This window comes from Corvus kubaryi, unplaced genomic scaffold (genome assembly GCF_017639235.1).
Source record: "Corvus kubaryi isolate FWS band 111438036 unplaced genomic scaffold, C.kubaryi_AGA036_p1.0 37397, whole genome shotgun sequence".
NCBI classification, from domain to species: domain Eukaryota; kingdom Metazoa; phylum Chordata; class Aves; order Passeriformes; family Corvidae; genus Corvus; species Corvus kubaryi.
Window position 1 is genome coordinate 6,044,352 of NW_024581136.1, and position 23,389 is coordinate 6,067,740.

At 41.6% G+C, this 23,389-nt stretch overlaps 1 protein-coding gene across 2 annotated transcripts in view; it reads right to left on the reverse strand.

Annotated features, from left to right (window-relative positions):
- Nucleotides 1-23,389, reverse strand: part of PID1 (phosphotyrosine interaction domain containing 1) — an 89,339-nt gene that overhangs the window by 42,799 nt on the left and 23,151 nt on the right. For both annotated transcript variants that reach the window (XM_042042329.1, XM_042042327.1), the window contains exon 2: nt 12,725-12,871. In XM_042042329.1, the coding sequence (XP_041898263.1) occupies nt 12,725-12,859 (135 nt within the window). In that variant the 5' untranslated portion in view covers nt 12,860-12,871. The remainder of the gene's footprint in view (nt 1-12,724; nt 12,872-23,389) is intronic.

Here is a 23,389-nt window from a genome sequence, read left to right on the forward strand (position 1 = left end):
GGATCTGTAATCCAGTTTCAGCCTGCTTGCTTGCCAATGTCATTTGCTCCAGTGGGAAGCTTTCAGCACAGAGGCCCCAAAATAAGTAGTGCTGGGTTGGGCATAGTACAGCTGTAAACAGAGATTACAAATTCCCAAGATGGCTCATGTTGGCTCAAACTAGTGTGAGCAGTGGGTACCCAGTGCCAAATGCAAATTTTGCAGTATTCTAATGGAAATCAAAGAAACAATATACATGGCTTCAGGGGAAGAGCCACACAGAATACCTTCACAGAATAAGCGCACATGCCTTTGTTGTGAAAAAGCACATCTGAAAAGATCTGCCAACACCTCTCCCAGCACATTTCATGCTCGTGAGTGGGGAGGTGCCCATTGCAACAATATGAGGGAGCAATAACCGCAGAACCAGAAGTTTTTTGATTCTGTTAAAGAATAACTTCATGTGCTATGAAGGAAGGGTGCCTCCTCCTCCCGAGAGCCAGCTCACAGCAGGGTCCCTAATGCCCCTAGGGCCATGAAAAAACAGCAGCTTCCTGTGTTCTTCAGCAACACAAACCACAGCTCCATCCTTACGTTGCAATAGCCGCACAAAGATGGAAATATTTCTCAAGGACACACTAGAACGAAACAATTGTCAGTGACTGCAGCATCTGCTCAGCATAACCAACATAATAAATTTCAATCTCATTTTAATTTTTATATGTCTAAAGCTATTAGGTCTTAGATATTTGAACTTTAATTATTATGGAAGCAATTAGCTCCTCTGACCAGAAGGCTTTGCCTGAACAATTGCAATGAGTACAATATTTTCTACAGCATAAAAAATAAATACCCTGACACTTCTGTAGCTATCTAGGACCTTGCAATTGCCACTGTGCTTCACACTGGTGTCCTGGCTTTGTGCCAGATTGCAAAAGCTGGAACTTACTGGCATAAGCTATATGATATTGTATATATGTGTAATTGAAGATTATCTCCTAAAGTATTCTGTAAATTTGGAATTTCAAAATTTAAATATTTCCTGCTGTAGAGAGATTAAATTGGTTTTGAATATTTAAATATTCTTTCAGAGAAAACTATTTTGGTACGTTATCTCCTACAAAGACAGCTATAATTAAACAACAGCTCCAAGTACCCTGAAAAGTGGTATTTCTAAAACTGACAAAAAACTTGTATTTGTGTTTCAAGATACAGAAGTATTCTGTGGAGCTTTGTATATCAAAGGAATTTCATTTATATATATTGCTTTTTAGTACCTTCACTCAATGCATTACTACTTAATAGAAGTATGCATTTTAATTCTCATCATCTGTTCCAGTTTTCCCCTTGTGTATTTTATCCACTACACTGTGCCCACATAGCCTTTTCCCCAAGCTCTGGTGAGCTGATCTAACCTCTGCAAACAGAGCTGCTGGCAGAGAAGGGCAACTGAACAGCAGGGGACAACAAAGTTGTTTTAGAAGGGGTTTGGGCATCTTCCTGGTTCAGAAATACTAGAGAAGTACAAATCATACACAGTAAAGAGTGACTGAGCATTCACCTGCACACAGCGTCTGGCCTCCCCAGTACCTCACAAGTTTCCCAGTTGCTTTTACAGCAAGGGTAGAAATTTAGGAACAGACAGTGCTTGCTCCTAATCAAGCCACAGAGAGCATTTTTAATTCCTGTATGTTGGCATTTTACACAGTGCTCTTTGAATGCCAATCACTATCTCTTCCATAACTAAATGAAATATAAACTGTTTAGTGCCTTGTTTTACACTAAGAGGTTTGATTTAGATGACTTCTGGTGATAAATACCATTTGCTAACAAAATCAAGGGCCGATGACTTCCAATTCAAGCTTTTGTTGAATCAAAGGCAACTAATAACGTCAAAGCTCTGAAGCCAAAGGAAGTGCTAGATTCCAACCAAAGGGATTTCTATTTAAGTTAAAAACATTTTCCCAGGCTCCATATCATGCATTGTCACCCACTTTCTTCACTGGGACCCAATGCATCCACTGCAAGGGCAGAACTGCAGCAGTAAGAAGAAATGTAATGTACACAGTGGTTGTGCAAGTGATAAAATACATCCACCAAGAGGAGAAGCAAAGGATAACATGCCAATGGATGCTGTGATTTTTTTATACCCTTGCATTTTCAAGGGGATTTTATTGTTCAGGGGTTATTTTCTGCAGTCTACTGCCAAAGAAGATGGGCTTGGACACACATACAATGAGCAAAGTGTGGCTTACCTGGTGCAACCTTTCTGCTCTTATTTCTTCACGCAAGACAAAGCAGTGCTGGGAACAGGTCTCTCCACAGACAAAGTCTGGGACCCTGAGCCTCGCTCCAAGGAACTGAGGAGACCCCCTCAATGCAAATTGTCAGCACTGGGGCAGGGGGACCTCTCTTCCCAGATGCCCAGTCTGTCTGCATGGTCCACAGCAACTGGAAGCCTTCCCATGCAGCCCAACAAGTAGGGACAACAGTCCTCCAGTCCTCCTGGGAGTGTGCACACACATGCAACTACTTTCAGCATATTTTCACACATCTCTATGAAACCCAACTCACTCCCTGATCTTCCTGACAATATACTCTCCCTCTGGAAGCAAACCCAAGGGGAACCACAGGGAGAAGGCCCTGCACCCAGTGCATTTCCAGCCCTTTGCTGGCCACAAACACGCAGGGCAGCTCCCAGAAATCCTCCCTGTCACCAGTGCTCTCCTCCCAAGGTAGCACTCTTATTCTTTTTATGGAGCTCTTTAAAATTATTTGAGACACACTTCTTAAATGAAAATCCAAAAGAAAACTGAAGTAGGTAAAGCTTATTTCCTTTAATTAATATACATGTATTCAGAGCAAGGTTGCTCCACCATATGCAGAAAACAGACATATACTTTCTTCTGTGAAGGTAGCTAAGGCAGAAATATGAAGCTGACTGCAATGTATGACCATTTTTAGATGGGATGTAAGAACTTCCTGAATAACAAGATGCCCTTTACTTGAACCATGGCTAGAAAAATGTCACCAGTGCAAATGCTAAGGAAAAAACAAATACCACCAATATATCTGACAGGACATAAGACATAACTTCCACTGCTCTCGGTATACATTATTCTTACAATGCCACTTTACCAGTAAGCAAATAAAGTTATGCCAAAATACATCCAACACAGCAAAAGTGAACTGCACAAGATACTATTTAAAGTAGGCTCAGTTAAAGATTAATTCAATTGCTTTACCTGTTACAGTGGGGATACTGCAACACGTGTATCAGACAACGAGTCCCGTAGAAAATAAATATATATGGACTGATTCTTGATAGATGTTTCAGAGATGTTTATTTCTCCAGCCACATGGCCGGGATCTGCCCAGGAACTGCTCAATCACGGGACCCGAGGGTCCTTGCCCACGCAGGGAAACACAAAACAACCAATGGGGAACGAGGCTGAGCAGGGGCAGGGAAACACCGTGCCTCCCCCCCAGGGCCCCTCTCCCAGGGCTCCATGGCACGGGGGACAAACCCCGACATTTCACCCGTTTATTTTTAACAAAAAGAGATTTAAAACTTAACATTGAAAACAACTGGATAAACATAACAAGAACAGTTTCAAAACAAAACAAGCCACCCTCCTGAGTCTTTAAATGTCCAAACAGATTCTCTGGAACATCTTAAGGCTGACAGAAGGGAGACAGGAGCATGCTTTGTGGGGAGACTGAGGCAGGAGAGGGTTTCTTCCATTTGTACCTATTGGAACTCTAAACAACAATAGTTAATTTATTCCCTCCTCCTCTTCATCCCCCACTCAGCACTGGAAAGGGATTTTTGGGGAAACAATTGGCAAAGGCATGGTTTTGTGAGGAAAACCATGGGTGAAAAAACGGATTGGGAATACACTGGGGGTAATAGGACATAGGGTGAAAGGGGAAGGTGGGATTAGGAAAGGGAGACTGTAGGGGGGCTTATAATGGAGATATTGTCTATCATGACTACGATTTTTAGCATATATACTGCCTTTTACAGAAACACCATCACGCCCAGTGATCTCTCCTGCTTGTAACCCTTCCTACCTTGCACAATTTTGAACTCTACTACTTCTCCATCTTCTAAACTTGGGATGTATTTTTCAGGGTTATTCTTTTTAATAGCAGTTCTATGAACAAGTATGTCTTCTTGGTTGTCAAATCTCGTTATAAAACTGTAACTTTGTTTAACATTATACCATTTTACTATTCCTAAAACCTTAGCTGTGATGATTATTTCCTTTTTCCAAGTGGCTGCTGTTTTCTGTCTCGCTGCATTTTTGCTTTCTCTTTTGTTTTCGCTCGCTTCCGTGTTGGAGCTGCCAGGGTTGCTGGGGCCGTGTGGGCTGCTCGTGCCTGCGCACTCTTCCCGGGGTCGCATTCGGGGCCACGCGGGCTGGGCCACTCAGCTCCCCGTGCACTGCCGCCTCTGCTCTCAGCTGCACTGCCACTGCCTGGGGCTGCACCCACGACTCAGCCGGGCCCCCGAGTGACGACCCCCCGCGCCCTGCTCCAGCACTCATTTCGGCTGGGTGCGGGCTCCGCTCCGCTGCCAGCCACCACCTCCAGCTGCTGCCTGCGCGCCGCCCCTCTCGGTCGGGCGTTCACGGGGCTCGCTCCACCACGCGCTGCGCGGGGCCGGGCGGGCACTGCTGGGTCACCCTGCTCCCACTGCTGCTGGGTCACCCTGCTCCCGCTGCTGCTGGGTCACCCTGCTCCCGCCGCGCCTCGCTGAGCTGCCGACACTGCAGCTCACGTCGCTCCACCTGCGCGTGGGAACTGCCTTGCTGCTGCTCAGAGAGTGCTCGGTCCACGTGGGCGAGGCCACACGGTCCCTGAAGCAGTTTTAACTTCTCCAGGACACATCTGAAATTGTTCAACAGTCTCGGTAATTAAATAATATTCACGAAAATATTCTCCATTGGCATGTATTTTGACTCAGAAATTAACTGTGTCCAAACGGTCTTCTAAAAGTCTTTGGTAAGAATCAAATCCCAAGAAACGTAGAAAAAGTTCTTAAACAACCATGCCAGGAAATGTTTCAGTTCCTTTTGAGCTTGAATTAAACTAAAATTTACAAATCGTTGTTCAAGAATCTTTTCAAGTTTAAGATAAACGTTCATATGTGGCTCTGAGAGCTGAGAGTCTTTCCACGGTTCCTCCATAGTATAGAGATGGAACAGCAAAACAAATACAAGAAGAGAAATCCAGAGTTTACTCACAAATCAGTCACTGTCCTTAGGGATTGGGGATTGTTCTGCTCACATTATCCACCATTTGTTACAGCAGGGATACTGCAACACGTGTATCAGATAACGAGGCCCGTGGAAAAGAAATAGCTATGGACCGATTCTTGATAGATGTTTCAGAGATGTTTATTTCTCCAGCCGCATGGCCGGGATCTGCCCAGGAACTGCAGCAATCACGGGACCCGAGGGTCCTTCTGCCCGCGCAGGGAAACACAAAACAACCAATGGGGAATGAGGCTGACCAGGGGCAGGGAAACCCCCTGTCTACCCCCCAGGGCCCCTCTCCCAGGGCCACATGGCAGGCGGGAAGGGACCCCGACATTTACCCAATTTATATTCTCCACCTAAGACTCCTGGACATCAGGAAATGAAGCATTACAATGCTTTAACAACCTTCTGCACTTGCATTTATCCTTCGTGTTTCTATTAGATCCTCTGCACCCATTTAAAGTATAAATTCTCACCGACATAAATGGATTTTCCATGCATGTAATTAAAAAAATCATATGCAAGAGAGACTCTTTCTTAAGCTGAGAGCAGCCAGTGTCAAACACCCTGCAGTGAGTGCTGCCTGAGGGCTGCTGCTGTCCTGCACAGGTCATCCCACCTTGCTCACGGTGGAGCCCACAGCAAAACTCTCAGCAGCTTCATAGGTACAGGGCAGGACCTTACTATATGGGCATGTTTTGAAACAGAAATGAGCACATGCAACTCTCCATTTTCAATGTTAGAACAAGATTCAGCCAATAAAGTCATGTTTCAAGATTTCTGCAAGCAGTTTATTCTTCCACAACTTCAGGATGGATCTTTTTTATTTCCTTTCATTTCTGTAATACTAAATCAATAAAAAGGGAAAAAAATACTTCACCTTTATATAGCATACTTGTTGGATTATTAGTTCATTTGATGCACTTCACCTTTGGAAAACACATCATCAAAGCCTCTGCATCTCTGACCAACCAGCACTGTATCTAAGTATAGTATATAGGAGCTGCTAAGTTTTGCCCCATGCAAGAGTTCATGTGTGTCCTTTTGGTTCATTTCATGAGCGGAGAAAGGAGCAGAGAAACAATCTCTCAGTTCACAACACAAAGTAAGTAATGCTTAAGGATAACACTAGAAGGCCTTTAATAAAGCAAGAAGAAATAAAGCTCTGTGCTTCTGACCCAAATTAAACACAGTGGAAAATAGCAGGCTGGGGAGTGATGGTACAATTAGCTTTTCTCACTTGTTTAATTTGTTTTTTTATTAAACTTAATGGTCATCTTAATATTACAGGCCTACAAAATGGTAATGAAGACCAGGCAGCTAGCGGGACTTGTATTTACAACTGCACTCAAAACAATCATCCTTGACCATGCAATGGATGCAAAAAGAGCACTTTTATTAAGTTTTATAAAGATAAAGTGAGGTGGTTTTAAGATTATGTGCAGCTTCCAAACAGCTATGGTTTCAGTAGCCGAAAGAGCGATAAACATTCAATGGGAGAAGGCTTTTTAAATTATTTGTGGAAATTTAAGGAAAACACAAGACTTTTAACTACCCATTTATGTCATTGGATTTCACTATCCCAGAAAGACTATAGATACATTTTCAGCCATTTTGAGTCAACAGGACATAAAACCAGTAAAGAGCACCTTGGTCTCATGGTACTGACATGAGAGACAGTGTTCTTGTTGCATTTTGTCTGATTCAGTGTGAAGACACACAGAACCAACCCATAGCAGTAACACAATTACAGGGCAGCAGAGGGAAGCCACTCGCCCACACTTCAGCAATCCAGAGCAAAAACTTAGGGGTTAGGGAGCAATGAAGGGAAGAGGAATGAGGCTGGAATTGCCACCACCAAAGCCATGCTGTATGGGCTGTTTGAAGCTGGGAGGATGGCTCACCAATTTAGACATTTTCTGAATGCTGAAGGGCCCCCAGGCCCAGCAGATGGGGAGCATGCTGTCCCCCTGAATGCTCAAGTGGTAATATATTTGGCCACCGCCAAGGCTGAGCTGATTAGGATGGGACACCAGTAGAAGAAGTTGCATAGGCCAGAAATGCTGGAGAAAACAGCTTGGGAAAGTGTGGTCTAGAGGGGAAAAAAGTAACAACATTTTAAGTTCTAAAAATGCAATGACCAGTAAAAGCAATAACACAGCAGTACTAAATTTGCTATAGAGGCATGTAGGGTAGAGTAGAAATGGGGTATTTTGCAAGTATGTGGTAAGAGATAGTCCTACTGCAAGGCTTTTGCAATCAAACTTAACAAGGCAGAAAACCAAAAATAGTCAGTAATATCTGAGAAGACATTATTCCTAAATGACTCTCTTACATGAGGAATTAGAATCAGGCCTAGTAGGGCAATTTTAAGACAATGTCTCATTTCTTTAAATATCCCAATGAGAAACATCGTAATTCTAAAGATCATCATTAAATCTCAATCAATATTACTCTCTATTCATCCTGTAATGAGCTCCTGTATGAACTTTTCCCTTGCAGACCAAACTTCCAGTCTCTGCTACCCTGCTGTACATCCTGTTGCTCAAAACGTGAGACAATTTCATGTGCATGGAGATCGATTAGTAGGGCCCACAGGTGATGGAATTGTCTCTAATGGTGAAAGTTACTTTTCAGAAAAGAAGAAAAATGGAGGAAAGACAGAGAGACAAAGGGAAAATGAAAGCTATTGGCAGCAGCCAGCAAAGCCAGAAGAAGAGCAGGAACAAGGACAACAGGCTGTGGCTTTGCTGAAAGGGCCAGAGCTGCTGCTGGAGTGCAGGCACAGGTCAGGTCCTCTTAGGCACTGCCCAGCTGTCCCAGAAAACACCCCAAATCCAGTTCATAGGTTGACATACATGTACCAGCATCAGGTGTGCCCCAGAGTTATACCAGTCAAGCTTTGTGTCCAACTGCTGAAACTACACTGGTGCTATGGAAGCCCAGCTGTGGCCTTGGCCCCACTGTCATCACAAGCCTGCAGCCAGCTTAGTACAGGAAACACTTTCTTTTTGCCTCAGGTGAGAAGCTATTAAGCTACTCTGAAAGACCAAACTCCATTTATTTATGTTACTTCTTGTCTACTTTTAAATCTCTATCAGTATGTGCAAGACTTGGTTTTAAAACACCATTACCACACAAATGCCATTTACATAAATTGTTAAACAAGACTTTCATCCATCTTATCTAAGATGCACCACAGAAGTTTCCACATCATACCTTCCACAAAGCCTGAATTAACAAGCTCATCAAGTCAATCCAATACGACAGGCAAGCAACAAGTATCATTCCTGTAAATACCGTATCACTAAAATATATTTTGCCATTTCATAAAAGCATACTCTTAAGAATACAATTATTTGCACTGTTTATGCTCCTCTCAGCCTCCCGGGCTGCTGAGAAAAGCTTGTCCACTGGTGGGAACTGGAGGAATAAGATCGCCTGACCCAGACGAGCTACTGATTATTCAGTACTGACTTCACTTTGAAGGGTCTTTCAATAAAAAGGAAAAAAATGTAAACATACTACACCACTTTAAAAATTGCAGACAGCATTTTTAACCTCTGTCCTTTTGCATTACTGTATCAGTGCCTGGAAAAGCTACAGCAAAAAAGAGCTCCCTTCATGCCACCACCATGGCTCAAAGGGACAGAAATCAAGAAACATTAGAATCAATATAAGCCGATTTGGACACTAAGGAAGAATAAATGACACAGAACTTAAACAAGATCTGTTAAAAGCCATGGAGAAAACAGGTATTTCTGAGTAGAGACTAACTTATTTTCTAGAGTTACTCCAGATTTTGTATTTCCATCTGGTGGCGGTACTTAGTGTTGTGATCAGTGACAAGGAGATTTCCAGCAGAAACACAAGAGTGCCCATTTGACAGGAAAAACCTACAAGCAGGACAGCCATAGTCTAATTGAAATCCTTGGGATCTGAACAAGAATGGATGCTTTTTCATATACACACATTTAAATCACACTCATACCCGAATGGAAAACATGCTCTACTAAAATAAAATCAAATCAGGAACCTGGGAATGAAAGTGTGGTCCAGCTACTAAGAAAAGATTTATTCTCACTCTTTTTTGTCTTTCCTCAGGAATGGGTACTTTAGCTTAAGCTGAGACTTGCCATTTACAGGTATACAATAAGCCAGTTGGGTTTTTTCATTCCTTAGAGCAGCTGCCAACCTTAGCCCTTGGTGATCCAGCATTCAATAATGCCATGCCTGTTGCAGGGAAGAGGCAGGATGCACACAGGTCCTCAACCGTGTTTCCCAGAGAAATGGCAGCTCTCTGGGCACTGCATCCCAGTGCCCTGCCTCAGCATCCTCAGCTGAAGGAGGACACGAAGCTGCAGCTCCTCTGGGGCCAGAGACCTACCTTTCAGCTACTGTACACCATGGTTCAAATAAACCACATGATACCCCAGGAAAAAGCACAGAGGCTGAGTACTTTATTGTACCCAGAAATCCTGCTCTGGTTTAGGCTGTCTGCTGCATGGGGCAGCACCAGTCCAATCCCAGGGTGCATGGCTGTCACTCCCCCTTTGCAAACAGGGCTGGTGGGGAAAGAAGGGCAAGGGGGGCAAGAAGGTGCCCTTTGGGAACTACAGCTTCCAAGTCAACCTGTCTGACTGAGCAAGCAGCACCACAAACTCCCAAACGTGTGCACCTAAAGCTCTGTGCTGCAAATCAGTGTTAACACTACCCATTTCTCCTACTTGGGGAAATCATGTCCATGAGTCTAGAAGGGTGGGAAGGACAAGCACATGCAACCCAAGCAGGCACGTGTAGATGTGCAGTTACAGAAGGAATAAGTTTTAAGTCTTCTGCTATAAGGAAAAATATTTTAGAAACCATGATGGCAACAAAGTTGCATCAGATGTGGAATTGGACAAGAAAGAAAAGCTTTCTGAATTTGTTCAATTGTTTAACTTTCCAGATTTGGTGGGGGTTCCCCCAAGATTACTTCAAACTAGACATTTCCCTGCTATTCTTAAAACCATCCCATTGAATTACTAAATGAGATTAGATCTCAGCAAAAAAGTTTTGTTACTTCAAGATTCAGCAGCTAACTGCAAATGAAAGCGAAAAGAGAAGCCTGTCTTGTGATGAAAGGACAAGTAAAAGAGCAATCACATCAGAAAACCAATGCCCAGACCTCTGAACAGCAAAGCAATTGCATGCGTCAAGTTCCCATAACAAGATGGTGCCAGCTGAGGCTTATGTTAAAACTGTGCAATAAAATTACATGTCTGGAGCCTCTGTCAGAAGAATGATGCTATCTCATTAATGGGATTACATAGAAAAATTGGAGGGATTTCAGTCAAGAGGAATAAAATGATTAAGGATCAAAAGAGCGTGACTCATGAAAGCAAGTAGTAACTGGATGCTATGCTCTTGCCTGAAAAGCCCAAGTCTCAGAACCAGACAGGCCTGGTGGTACCAGCAACATCACAGCATCTCCTCCCTTACACCCGGAGTAACAGGAATAGATCAGACCCCCCAGAGCAAAAACTCATATTATAAAATTCAAGCTTTTTTATGGCAACACTATTATTGTATTACTCAGCAAAAAACAAATAATCGGAGGGGAAAGAGGACAGGAAAGTTAATTACCTATAAACAGCTGGTAAGAAGAATACATTTAGTCAGGAAAAAAGAGGGGGAAAAGAAAGAGATTGTGACTACAGAGACTGGGTAAAATTGAAGCCTTTCAGTTAGTAGCAGGAGAGGATTTCTTAGCCACAGGAACAACATACATGTGGAATCATCTTCCCAAGGGGTGTCCTGAAAATCCCAACAGCTGAATCACCTGAAGAGGGCCTGGCCACTACCCCAAAACCACCATCATAAGACTCCAGCACTGACAGGAGGTAAACTAGCTATAGGGGAGGGGAGAAGGAGAAACTGTTCAGGAAGGAAAACGGGAGTGTTGTGGTAGCAGATGTTCCCTAGTCAGCACTACTATGCTATACTGCAGGAAAAAGAAATGAATAAATAAAAGAGATCTAAATATAGAATGAGATTCTCTTCACTGAGGGGTTCAACATCTCTCTGCAATTCATCTTTTCCAATTGAAGGACTGTAAGTTGAATAAAAAGCTTCATTTAAATTCCATACACATTCACAAAGATAAACTGATTTCAGAAAGCATTATTATGCCTGACCTCTTTCACTGGGGGTGAACCATTTTCATCATAGCTAATATTCCCTAAAAATTCATTAGATGTCAACATAAAGGAAAAAAAGCATCACCATGGATGCTGCGAGCTACCATACAAAGCATTTTAGAGTCACTTCCCCTGCATTCCTCTGCATCAGCATGGGGCAGCTCTGCTTCAACACCCAGCAGCAGAGTCCTGTTCCTGGCTATTGTGACAGGCAAAGAGTTAAACACTTGGGAAGTGACACTTTCCAAGAAGAAACTTTGCTGAGGAAGTGCCAGACCGGGAGGTGCCCAAGTACAGTATGCCAAAAGAATCAGGGGAACACACAATTTCTTGTGAAGAAAGCAGTTTCTTCCAACCCCACACCAGATCCCCCAAGGAAGAGCGTGTGTGCATGCGTTTGTGCATACACACTGGCAGGGAAGGGGTTTAGGATATTTAATTGCACTTTGGATGTTCTCCAGTACATGTAGCATCAAGCAACAGCTCTTCTAGAGTTAATACTTCACAGAGCAGGAGAGTCTGAAGCCCAGTTCTCTCCATTTTCACTAAGACCCTCAAGGGCAGGTGGATACTCCCTACAACTAGCAGCCAGGCTGGGTGAGGGGAATCTGTTGCCAAGCCCCAACTGGCAGCACAGGTCGAACTGGTACCCAGCTCAATCTTCAAGGCTGCCCATGGCTCTGCAAGGCCAGGCGAGCTCTGTGACCAAGGCAAATTACTTCAAGAAAAGATGCAAACAGAGCAGATTTGTTTCCTACTTTTATATGGCTTCTTACCACAGAAGAACACACTCGAGGCTCTTAGGCCATTAAACTTTTAAAAAGAAGAATAGCTTTTGCAGAAGTTCTGCTTTGATGTAACTGGGCAAATTGATCTTGTTGCTTCACCAGATCAAGACATAAGTCTCCTGTCCCCCGTTTTCCTTTTTTATCTTAAAAACCCCAAACAAAAAAAGAAAAAAACCCCAACCAAACTAACCTTGAGTTTTAAGCTGCAACACTAGCCCTTACAGAAATAACGTCAGTGTTTACAATAAGTAGTGTCCATCACAGGCTGTTAGAAATCCTCCACAATTTGCATTGTGACGCGTAACCCAAACCTCTTCCTCCTGAAGCCCAAGATTTCTGGTCAGAAATGCTCAATGACTTTTTTGATTCAGAAACTTTATAGTAATAGTAGCAGTTAATGGAATTTCCAGAACAGCAGTGACCATGTTGGTTACTTTGAGCTCTTTAGGGTTCTCACAAACACATGGGACACCTCCACAGTGGTCTCAATCCTTCAGTTTATACTTCAGAGTACCTTGCATCCAGTGTGAGTCCGGGTCTTCATGAGGGGAGTTGTGGTGCACAGCTCAATGGCTTCTGGTTCATGGAAGATCACTGTCGGGAGAGGCTCTTTACGAAGAGTTAGGACATTCAGCTTAGTCTTTAACATGGTCTGAAAGTGCTAAACAGAAAAAGAAAAGAAATTACCTCCAGTTCTAGTGCAGAAAAATACGAGTTAATAGTTGGACATGTCTGCATGTTTCACTTGCTGTTCAATGCCTTGCAAGCTTTCCTGGGGAGAGTTAACAAATACTATAACTTGAGACCAGTCATTACTATCAGCAATGTGGAGATTTTTTAATTAAAAAAGATATACACACACAAAGTGAAAGGATTCATTACAATCCACAAAGAGTCTAAATTCAACCTCTGATCACTTGCAAGTATATAGTAAAACTGTTCATGGACCCAGTTCCTCTACTAATGTCTACAGGGAAGAACAACAGGGGATCAAAGACCATTATAAGAACTATGGATTCATCCATCCTTGTTCTCCTTCCTCTGTACTTAAATCTCATCCCACTGACCTTTGTAGATGTTACCATTCCCACTGAGCTGAATCCCTCACTGGTTTGCCTTTGTCACATGAATTTTATATTCTCTTCCTTTGTCAGCAAGAGTTCTTGTAGTCTCCAATGTAAAAGTCACTCTCGGTACTAATGAATAGACGTCATTCAAAACTTGTCACTTTCTGTAACAGACTCCCCAGGCTTAGGTGAAGAACTATCCAAGTGGACAGTAAAGTCATCAAATTAAAAGTTTCTCAGCAATTGCTTAGAGTGAGGAAAGTCAATCCTTGAAAGACTTCCAAATCAATTTTGTGGAATCAGGGGAGTCAAGAGATATTTTTTAACATTTAGATTTTTCTTCGAACTGACCTTCATTTGAAAACTGAACTTTTCACGTTACTACTTATCTAAGGCGGGAAAAATGCAGATATGAACCAAATAAAGGTAGTAACATGCCACAGCACTGTCTAATGAAGTATGACTTTATCAAAACTTCCTAAGTTGACTCTTACCAAGCAGCAGTTATTAGACATATATGCAATGACTCCAGATTACTTTCATCAAAACGAAACCACTTTTTCTGACTTTTCATAGGAGATTCTTAACTTGCTTTGCAGCCACCCTTTTTCTCAGTCTCCACTTTACCTCTGCAAGGCAGACAAGCATTACTGGGTCTGGCTTGCAGAAAAAGAGATGCTGAGTGATTTCCCAGAATCATGCAAGAAGCCTCTATCGGAGCTAGAAAATCAACACAGGTCCTTGCTGTTCAGCCCTGTGCTTTACACAAATAGAGTGTCAATTCAACATTTTATTTATACATGGGGATGAATCAGCTATTTAGATCCTATGCTGGTTTTCTGTGGATTTTTGTTGATATAAATATTCCATCAAAAATAAACTTGCTATTAATTCATAAATACTTTATCATGTGCCAACTGAAAGCCTACTGATACACTTTTATAACAGTTTAGTCCTTAGTTTGTCAGTGTTTAAGTCTAACAATTGTTATGATACTGGAACTACAGCACTTCAAGCACTCTTAGAAATATGTTCAAAGCATATACACTAACAGTCTGTGAAAACAGTACTTGTTTACCTATTTCACACATGAAGTTACAGCCTGTTAACAGCAATACTTTAGGGCCTCTGTGGTATTTGTGCAAGCATTCAGGTTTTTATCCCAGTGAAACTCTCTACTCATACTATTTTTCACCTGCTCATCTTACATGTTACCCCATTCACTCTCCCAAACACAGCTCCATCAAAAAAGTACTCCATTTAAGGTGATTATACATTGAAGAATATTCTTTGACATGTTTCTTCTATTATCATGAAGATAATAGTTCTTTGACAGCTAGAGTTACTAAAACTGACAGAAAACCTACTTCATTTTACTTTTAGGTTGCAGTTAACAGCCTTTTGTTTGGAGTTTCCTAGGCCTCTCCATTAAGTTGTTAGCAAAGGCTGAACAGCAGGTAAAAAGCCATGATGAGTACAAAGCAAGCTGAAGGTTTGAGACGCTGTATTTTGAAGGAGCATCATTAATTACCAGCTGCAGTGCTGGGCTTGTTGGTGCCACTGACTAACTGCTGTCTGCTACAGCTTGACTTACTTTTGTCTATAGGCTCTAGGTCTGCTAACATGCTGCTGAGCTTGTATTTCTGGAGGAGAAAATATGCAAAAGGCAGAGGGTGCTGGAGCTCAGGTCCAGCCATGCACAGATTTTCCCTGTGACTGATCCCTTTTCAAGCCTGGGGAAATGCTGCCTCCAGGGCTTTCTGCTGCTATCTTGTGCATGCAGGGAATGGGAGAGGAAGACAGATGGAAAAAAATGTACTATTAACCTCATGTTGTACTATTTTCCAAGTGAGCCAATTTTGGATCAACAGAGATAATGGTTGTGAAATAATCAGGTTAAAGAACCTGTCCTAGCATTTAACTTTTCCCTCGAGTGCTGAAAGAGCTCTATTTCTACAAATTATCTGTTTACAGGGCTTCTCCAACAAATAATGGTGCTTCCATTAGCCAACAGATGCATAAAACTCCATTTAGACCTTCTGAGTAGTGAGCTTGGACCTGCAAAATGGTTGTTCTCCTCTGCTGACATCTCTATAAACTTCAATGGGACTACTGACAGAAAGGGCACAATTTGACCAAAATGAAAACTATGGCAATGATCTGTCTTTTTTTTTCATGTTGTAACAACCACATATACAATCTTAAACAAGGAAAAGCCTTACAAAGGCAATTCAATACTTGTATGAGCAGCAAGTTGGAGTGATTGCGTGCCAAAAACACTAGAGCACAACTGGCAGCAAACAGCTGATTAGTTGCCAGAGAAGTGCAGAAAGGATTGGGGGTGGACACAGAAATAGCCTTTTGCTTTGGCCCACAGGGCTAATGCAGACCATGCTGTGCTCCCTGCACAGGTCATGTGATGGCTGCTATAAGAAAATCAAATCTCTGCCAGGAGACATCACGCAGGGAGCCCCCAGATAAGCATGTTATTTAAACACATGCCTAACTTTCACTATGTGAGCAGTCCCAGTAAAGCACGCGTGGGTAGTCAATGGGATTATTCATGTGCTTTAAGCCAAGAACAGGACAAAGCACTTCGCTGAACCCATTTCTTGGGTTTCCACTCCAAACTGGCATCTCCTGCAGAAACTGTTGGCAAAAGGTGACCTATAAGAGTAGCCAATGTATTTTTTGAGAAGAGGCATTCACTCTCCACTGCTGTGAACTCAAAATATTTCTTTAAAGTGCTTTAAGTTCACAAAATTCTTGAAAAGCATGACTTTGGCAATCCCACGAATACGGTTTCAGGGAACATTATACCATTCACATTTCATGTGCCAGAACCACTAGGTTCATTTGGTGGCTCTTATATTGAAAATCATCATCAGAAAATATTCTTAGCTGGCATGATTATACCAACAGCTCAAAACTACACATCACTCATTCTTTATCCATTTAGATGGTGCTACTGATACGACTTTATATTTTAAAGAAATGCAAGGAGCAACATAACAGTAAGAAATTGGCAGTAAGTTTAAAGATACCTTGAGCAAATGAAAATACCTTAAATGCCGAAGAAAGCATCAGACCTGTAATTAGCATTGTATTTTCCTAGTTGCTGAACATTACAACACTCAGAGCAAAATTTAAGTAAAGCTGCCAATAACACTGGACAATGACCTTAATTCAAAACCATAGTTTTGCTTATTCAAAGACTCAAGTTCCATCAGTTTATTTTGCTTAGTTTACCCATCTTAATGGCATCCTTTTCCCCTGCAGAAGAAAACCAAATGGTGCATAAATGTTAGCCCAAACCCAGAGCAGGCTAAGACTGTCTCTAGAGAGGTGCTGCCTCCTGTCTCCTTGGTGACCCTCAAAGTGCTCCATATTTCAATGAAAACCCTGCTATCACTAACACTCAGCTACCAGTTAATTGAACATAAGAATCAAGAACTTCTATATTGTTTAACATATATTTTGTTATCAGCTCAACAGTCACACATTAGCTCTAGACTAACTAGTTCACAACATTCAACTTGCAAATTTTACGTGCTGCGTATTTAGTTCAGGCACAATTTCTGTTGCTGTTAAAACTAAAAATTAACAGCATTTGGGTTTTGTTTTAGTTTGTCAGCAAAAATACAATCACTTTCAGAACTCAGGCCAAATATCTTGGAGAAAGTAACTATGATTCCATGCAAGGAAACATGACTTGGAGGAGAAAATTATGCACTGAAATTTGTAATAATAATGCTCTTCATCTTCAGGTCTTGACAAAACAGTCACTGCTGTTCACAATACTGAGTATTCAGCAGCCAAGCCTAGTGGACCTTTTAATTTTCATGATGAAAATAAAGGCCCGAAGTCAAAAATCTAAGAAAGGGTTATATATTGGATAGGAGTATAAAAATAAAGGTCAAGAAAGAGGGGACTGTAACTCATTATAATCCAGCAACAGGAGATGAGCAAAATAAACACATTTTACAGGCTAATTGGGTTGCAACATGGTGATTTTAAGAAAAGTCTTCAGCACCTTAGCCCTCATCCCCCATTCTCTCTTAACATCAGCATTACAGTTAACACATGACTGCATAAACTGGCGTCACATTTCCAGATGACCTGTACTTGGCCAATTTTGCCAGAGATTCACACTGAATCCAAACCCAAAAATGAATGTTAACTTATGAAAAAGAGTTATTCTGAAAGTTCAAAGACTCTGAAAGAGGGATCTGCCAGAACAAGAAGCAGTCCTCTGGGCAATTCTTCCTTCTACAGCACCTACAAAGGAATTTCCAGATGAAATCCATATTAGTGCATCAGCAAAAGATCAGTCCCAGGGAAATTCAAAAATAATCTCTATAATTTACTACTTCAGCATAAGTACCTCTCTACCTCTGAAACCCATTTAGTTCTGGAATGAACACAGAACTTTTCAACAGCATCCTACAACAAGACAAAGTAGCCTAGCAGAGGAAAGACACAACCAAGCAAATTGAACTGCAAGAGAATTTTACGAAGTCCTAATGTTCCTTTTCGCCTGTTCCCAGTGGAATTTAGCTACCCACCATCCAGTCTGTAGGTACAAGAGGAGATGACAACACAATAGACCTTTAGCACTATGGTTACCCCATGAGTGACATGAGCACAGCTGTGAGCTGAGGACCACCCAACTCCAAGCCTCCAGCTTTTCAGCAAGGAAAGAAGAATTCTGATCTATATGAAAGCTGATCCATTTCAAGGCTTTGTTTTGTTTAAAGCCAATCTGTCCAGCACAGATATATGTCATATCTGATCCATTTCTTGTTAAACAAATACTGCTAATACAGTTTAAATGCTTTCCCTCCCCCATATTAAACTATACCGTGCCTTATTTATTTACCCTTTACAAGCGGTTCATATAAACATTGTACTGAACACTACAATACCCTCTACAGAAGGGATAGAAGCAATTTATCATGATAAAGTCAGAAATCATCCCATCAGCAGCCTGCTCTGTAACACAAAATTGACTGGCATGCACAAACCCAAGATCATGTCACAACTATACTCAAGCAGATCCATCCCAAGTAACCTTCTTGAAACCAATCCAGTTCCAAAAATCCAGTTATTAAAAGCGTATCTCATCTAGCATCTCAAGACCTATATTTTGCCAGCCTATTAAAAACAAATCCATTCAATTTCTTTCAGGTAACAGATGCTAGTTATGTGAAAAATCATGTAATTATGTCTGAATTTACATCTCTCAATCACAAAGAAATGCCAACATGCAGAAGTGGTAAGACAGGCTTGCCTGCAGGCACCCTGTTATACATTTTGTAAGTAGAGGAGCTTGGACAGGCCCATGGCACAACTTGGCATGACTCAGTGGGCTGATGGCATGGCACCCGCAAGGATTTTGGGACAAAGCATCTGGGAAATTGTGATCCATAAAACAAAAACAAATAACAACCAAAAAACCAAAAGCCAACCAACCAAACTTCTGTCCCCTCTCCACATGTCCAATGACCATGCATGGTTGCATACTGGAGACCAAACCAGTGCCTGCCACCTCTTCCTCTCTCATGTTCCCTGCTCCTCCCATCCTACCCAGCAGAAAGCACAGGAGAGAGATGGGGTGGCAGAGAGAGTTTGGGCATAGAAAGGAGTAATCTGCATTCAACAGGATAAGCTCTAACCTGTATGACAGGACAGCAAGAAGAAGATAGCATCAAAGCAAGCAGGGCATGAGACTGGGGAAAGGAAAGCACCAGGAGAGGTGGCATACAAGCAATGCTGCCAGGCAGAGCTCCTCCTGGACTTCTCCTGCCATTACTAATAAGGCAGCCGAGAAATAAGGGAGCCAAGGATAAAGCTCTGATGGAAAAACCTATAACATACAGAAACAGTAGATACAAGCAAGGAAAGGGGACACAAGACTGCAGATAGAAAAGCATGACAAAGTACATGGGAAACCAAAATCAGTGAGTGTTAAAAAGCCTTCCAGCAAAGATGCTACTGGATCTTTGCATGCAAGCACTGGAAATTGTTCCATCTCACTCTAATACCAGCTTCTTGGAAATACTCTTTTTCCTGTGGTGGCAAGATGTATCTCTTAAAAACACACAAGTACCAAGATTTTATAAATAGAACCTGCACTCCCTATCAATAGCTGTGATCACACAGCTGCCTGTATGACGATGCTCACATTGCCTTGTTTTCTTACAAGTCTAAAGAATTTCTTTTTTCCTCACAATTTAATTCATGTGAAACGTTTTGTTCTCAGACCCTGTGTACTTTGAGTTTGCTCTGGCTGAATGCCCCCGTTCTGTTGCCAAGCTTATGCGATTCCGATCAGCAGGACTGCTGCCCAAACAAAACACAGTCCCAGATACAAACACCCTCCAAACTGCAGGGAACTTCAGAGCCAGATGAGAATTTCATGACTGATCCTCTAACATCTCTCTATCATCAGTCAAACTAAACCCCAACCTAAACAAATGTAAGTATACAGGATATTCAGAGACCAAGCTTCCAGTTTAGTCATAACTGCTCAGAACCTAAAGCCTCACTATAGAGATTCACATCACAATAGGAAGGAAGGAGTCAATACTTCAGGACACTCATAATCATGAAAATAAAATAAGACCTCCCTAAGACATGAGTGGAGGAGGAAAAAAGTCACAGTACCACAATACAAAGTTCTTTAATCAGTTTTTACATTACAGTGCTTAAATTCCCAGGCTATTATTTCACTGGAAATAAAGCATGCTGGATGGAAGATGAACATCTAAATATATCTGTTTGGATTTGGGTTTTTACACTTTTTTATCTACTGATGACTGTTAAATATATTCTGAAACAAGCTGTAGTTTCCAATGCCTGGTGTTCGTGGCATATATATTTTAGAACATTTTTTTAGCATCAATAGAAATAAAGCATAATAATGTTTACCAATATATCAACAGAGCTGCTCTCATAAATAACTGCTACCAAAATTTTGGCCCCAGAAATCACTGTTAACTCTCAAATTCTAATAACTTTGTCACAACTGAACTAGGTCTAGAATTTTAAACTAGATCACAGTTTCAACCAGAATTTCTCAGTGGAAGCAGAAGAATTTATCAGATCCAGCATTTTCCAGAACAAATGGCAGTTAAAATACGAGTCCAAGACAAGGGAAATGGTTTTAAAAAAAGAAAAAGTAGATATAAATTAAGAAATAGGAGCTGGCAAGAAAAGAAATAACAAAATAGAACACACAGCAGCATAGATACGTCAAGTTCATTCACTTTGGTTTTGAGCTGACCCCTTAGCTGCTTTCCAACATATTTTTCTCCTAACATGAGTTTCCAGTACATGTATTATTTGGTATAGTTGGCCCAATATTAAAACAATGGAATCCTGCAGCATGAAGGCAGCTATTGCTTTTTCAATTTGCTCTTGGAGGCTTTCCAATAATTTGTGTCAGAGGATGCTTTAAAAAGTTCTTTCTCCTCACTCTGTGCCTGGCACAACAAGGCCATCTCAGACAATACCTGCCAGACAGCAACTGCATTCTCCAAAGCAGCCCTTTCAAAACCAGCATTTCACTCTGTCACTCTTGCCCTTCATTATTTGCAATAAATCAATAACTTGGTAAGCAGTTACGTAGTTCAGTGACACCCCTCTTGCCTTGTTAAGACTTATTTTCTGAGACAGGGATACGGACTGGGTGACAAAGGCACCTGCTACAAACAAGGAATCTGCCCTGATTATTTGCTAGAAGTAATACTGTGTTTAATACTATGAAGAAACAAAGGATACAAATTCTTGACAAAAAAGGTTATGTATTGCTTAAATATATATCAAATTAATTTCTGGTCTAATGAATTATTGTATTTACAGCTGCAAAACAATGATAATCCTTTCCTTCCTCTAAAGCTATTTTATCACTGAGTCCTTTGATGCTAATTTACAGCCCTGCCTTTTCCAGGTCAGAACCACCCCCAAGTTTTAAGTCTGGCATTCCTGAGGGTCTCTGAGAAGGGGTCCTCCTATTTCCCATGGACACAAGCCATTCCCAGAGGAATGGACCTGCATCCTTAGCAAGTCAGCCTTTTTGGAAAGCCTTCATCAGGGTGTACCCCCTCAACCCTTGCAAGGGGTGAAGAAGCCTGGTGGCTTTAGTCTTCCCTCCCTCCACACATCCCCATGAGCACATGCCCCAGAGCATCCCCAGGGAACTGTGTCTGCCCAGCACTACTGTCCCATCACAAGGAGACTTCCCCAGCCCTGACTACACTCACATTTCATCTCCTGCAATACTAATCCTTTCCCACCTTCAACAGCAAATTATTCATCATGGGGGAACTCTGCTCTGGGATTTAAAGCTATACAAACCTTTGAGCAGACGATGCAGAATACAGACAAAAATTTGGTCCCACTGCAGTGCAGATACATAGCCACTACCCCAGGGCAACTTCACACAGTAGGTCTTTCCACTTCTTTAAGCCACGAATAAAAGCAGTACACTAGAGAGCCTATATCAGAAATAAGGGATTCTACAGAAAGTGATCAAAAATACCTTCCCACAAAGTGTCTCATTAATTCAGAAAACTTTAGAGTTGGATAATTGACAGGATTTGCACCAAGAAACCTTTACAAAAGAAAAATCAAACCAACTCGTTTACATTCCTGTTTCTCCTGCAACTACCTTACTTGTTAAGCTGAGCCAAAGCAGCCAGATGCAAAATTACTCTGCTTTGTCCAGTTCAGAAGGAGTCAAGTAAAATGGCTGAGGATGGTGCTTCCCTTTGTTGAGGCCAGCAGGGCCCATGGGCAGGACAGCACCCCAATATCCATATCCTCCAGATATAAAGGTTAAATCTCCATAGTGTTTTCAAGGTTTTTCCAAAAGTAATTAATTTTTTCTGATGCTTCCATTTTTCTGGTTTTCAAAGGACAATTCCTTAGCGCTTGACAAGAAGGAGATTAAGCTTCTGACTTCTTGCAGTTTAGTCGTTCAAACTCGCAGATACTCAGAAACTCCAGCTCTCTATAAAACCTCCATTTCTTCCTCTTTATTTGTCAGCAAAGTTCACATAATTTTGCAGAAGCTTAACTAATCCCTCGGCTGAGTGTTAAGTTTCAAAATGCTAGTGGTTATACATATATATACATATCTATCATTCTTAGAACAAAGAGGGGGAGGAAAACCAAGGAAAAAAAAGCAAATGCCTCCAGAAAAGAAATAAAATATGCACCATGAGATTCAACCAGATGCCCTTATCCCCTCAAGGCATGGTTAATATACTATCTGCCAGTACATATGGGACCAATTAAAAAGAGCTAACTCCTCACACAGGCGCTGCAGCGTCACTCTGGAGGAACCCACAATCCATTAAACAAACTCATTCCAAGTAATTCCATTCTGGAAACACGTGCTCATTCACAAGCAAATCCCAGTCTTTAGGAATCTCATATGCCACGAAAGAAACAACCCTGTTTCCACAGAAATCTCTGGTAAAACAATCTGAAGCTCAAGAGGAACAGAACTACCCTCATCTTTACTGCTGCTTTACATGTGCTACTACATGCACCTACATGAAGAATTACTACCACTTCTTAGAGAAGTAACTGTCTTGGTCTTACAGTTCAACACTGCCAATGAAATTAAGTGCACTGAATGATGGAAATATTAAATTGTTTGACTAAAGGAAACGGAAAAGTTCAAAACTATCCAAATGTTCCCTTCCAGCAAGACCAGCAGAATTGGAAGACTTCAGGCCTATACAAGGATCATCATTCAACCTCTTTACATTGTGAAAGCTACTTCCTCTGTTTCCAGTAATTATACTCTCACTTTTGTCCAATCTGCTCTAAACTTTGTTCAACACAACATGACTTACAAGTTTCTACACACAAAAGAGCTACAGAATAAAGAATTCCACACAGCAACAAAGAGGAACATCCCTATTCTCAGTACAGTCTCAACTTTCCACCCCCCCCTCCGTTGATTGCTCACCACGACAGACACCATCCATTCGCAGACACTTTACAACCTAAATAATTTGGCATTGAAAAAACCTGTGTTTTCAGGTTTGGGCTCAACTTCGAGAAATGAAGTTGCAAAAGAAACAGGAATGTAGATGAGA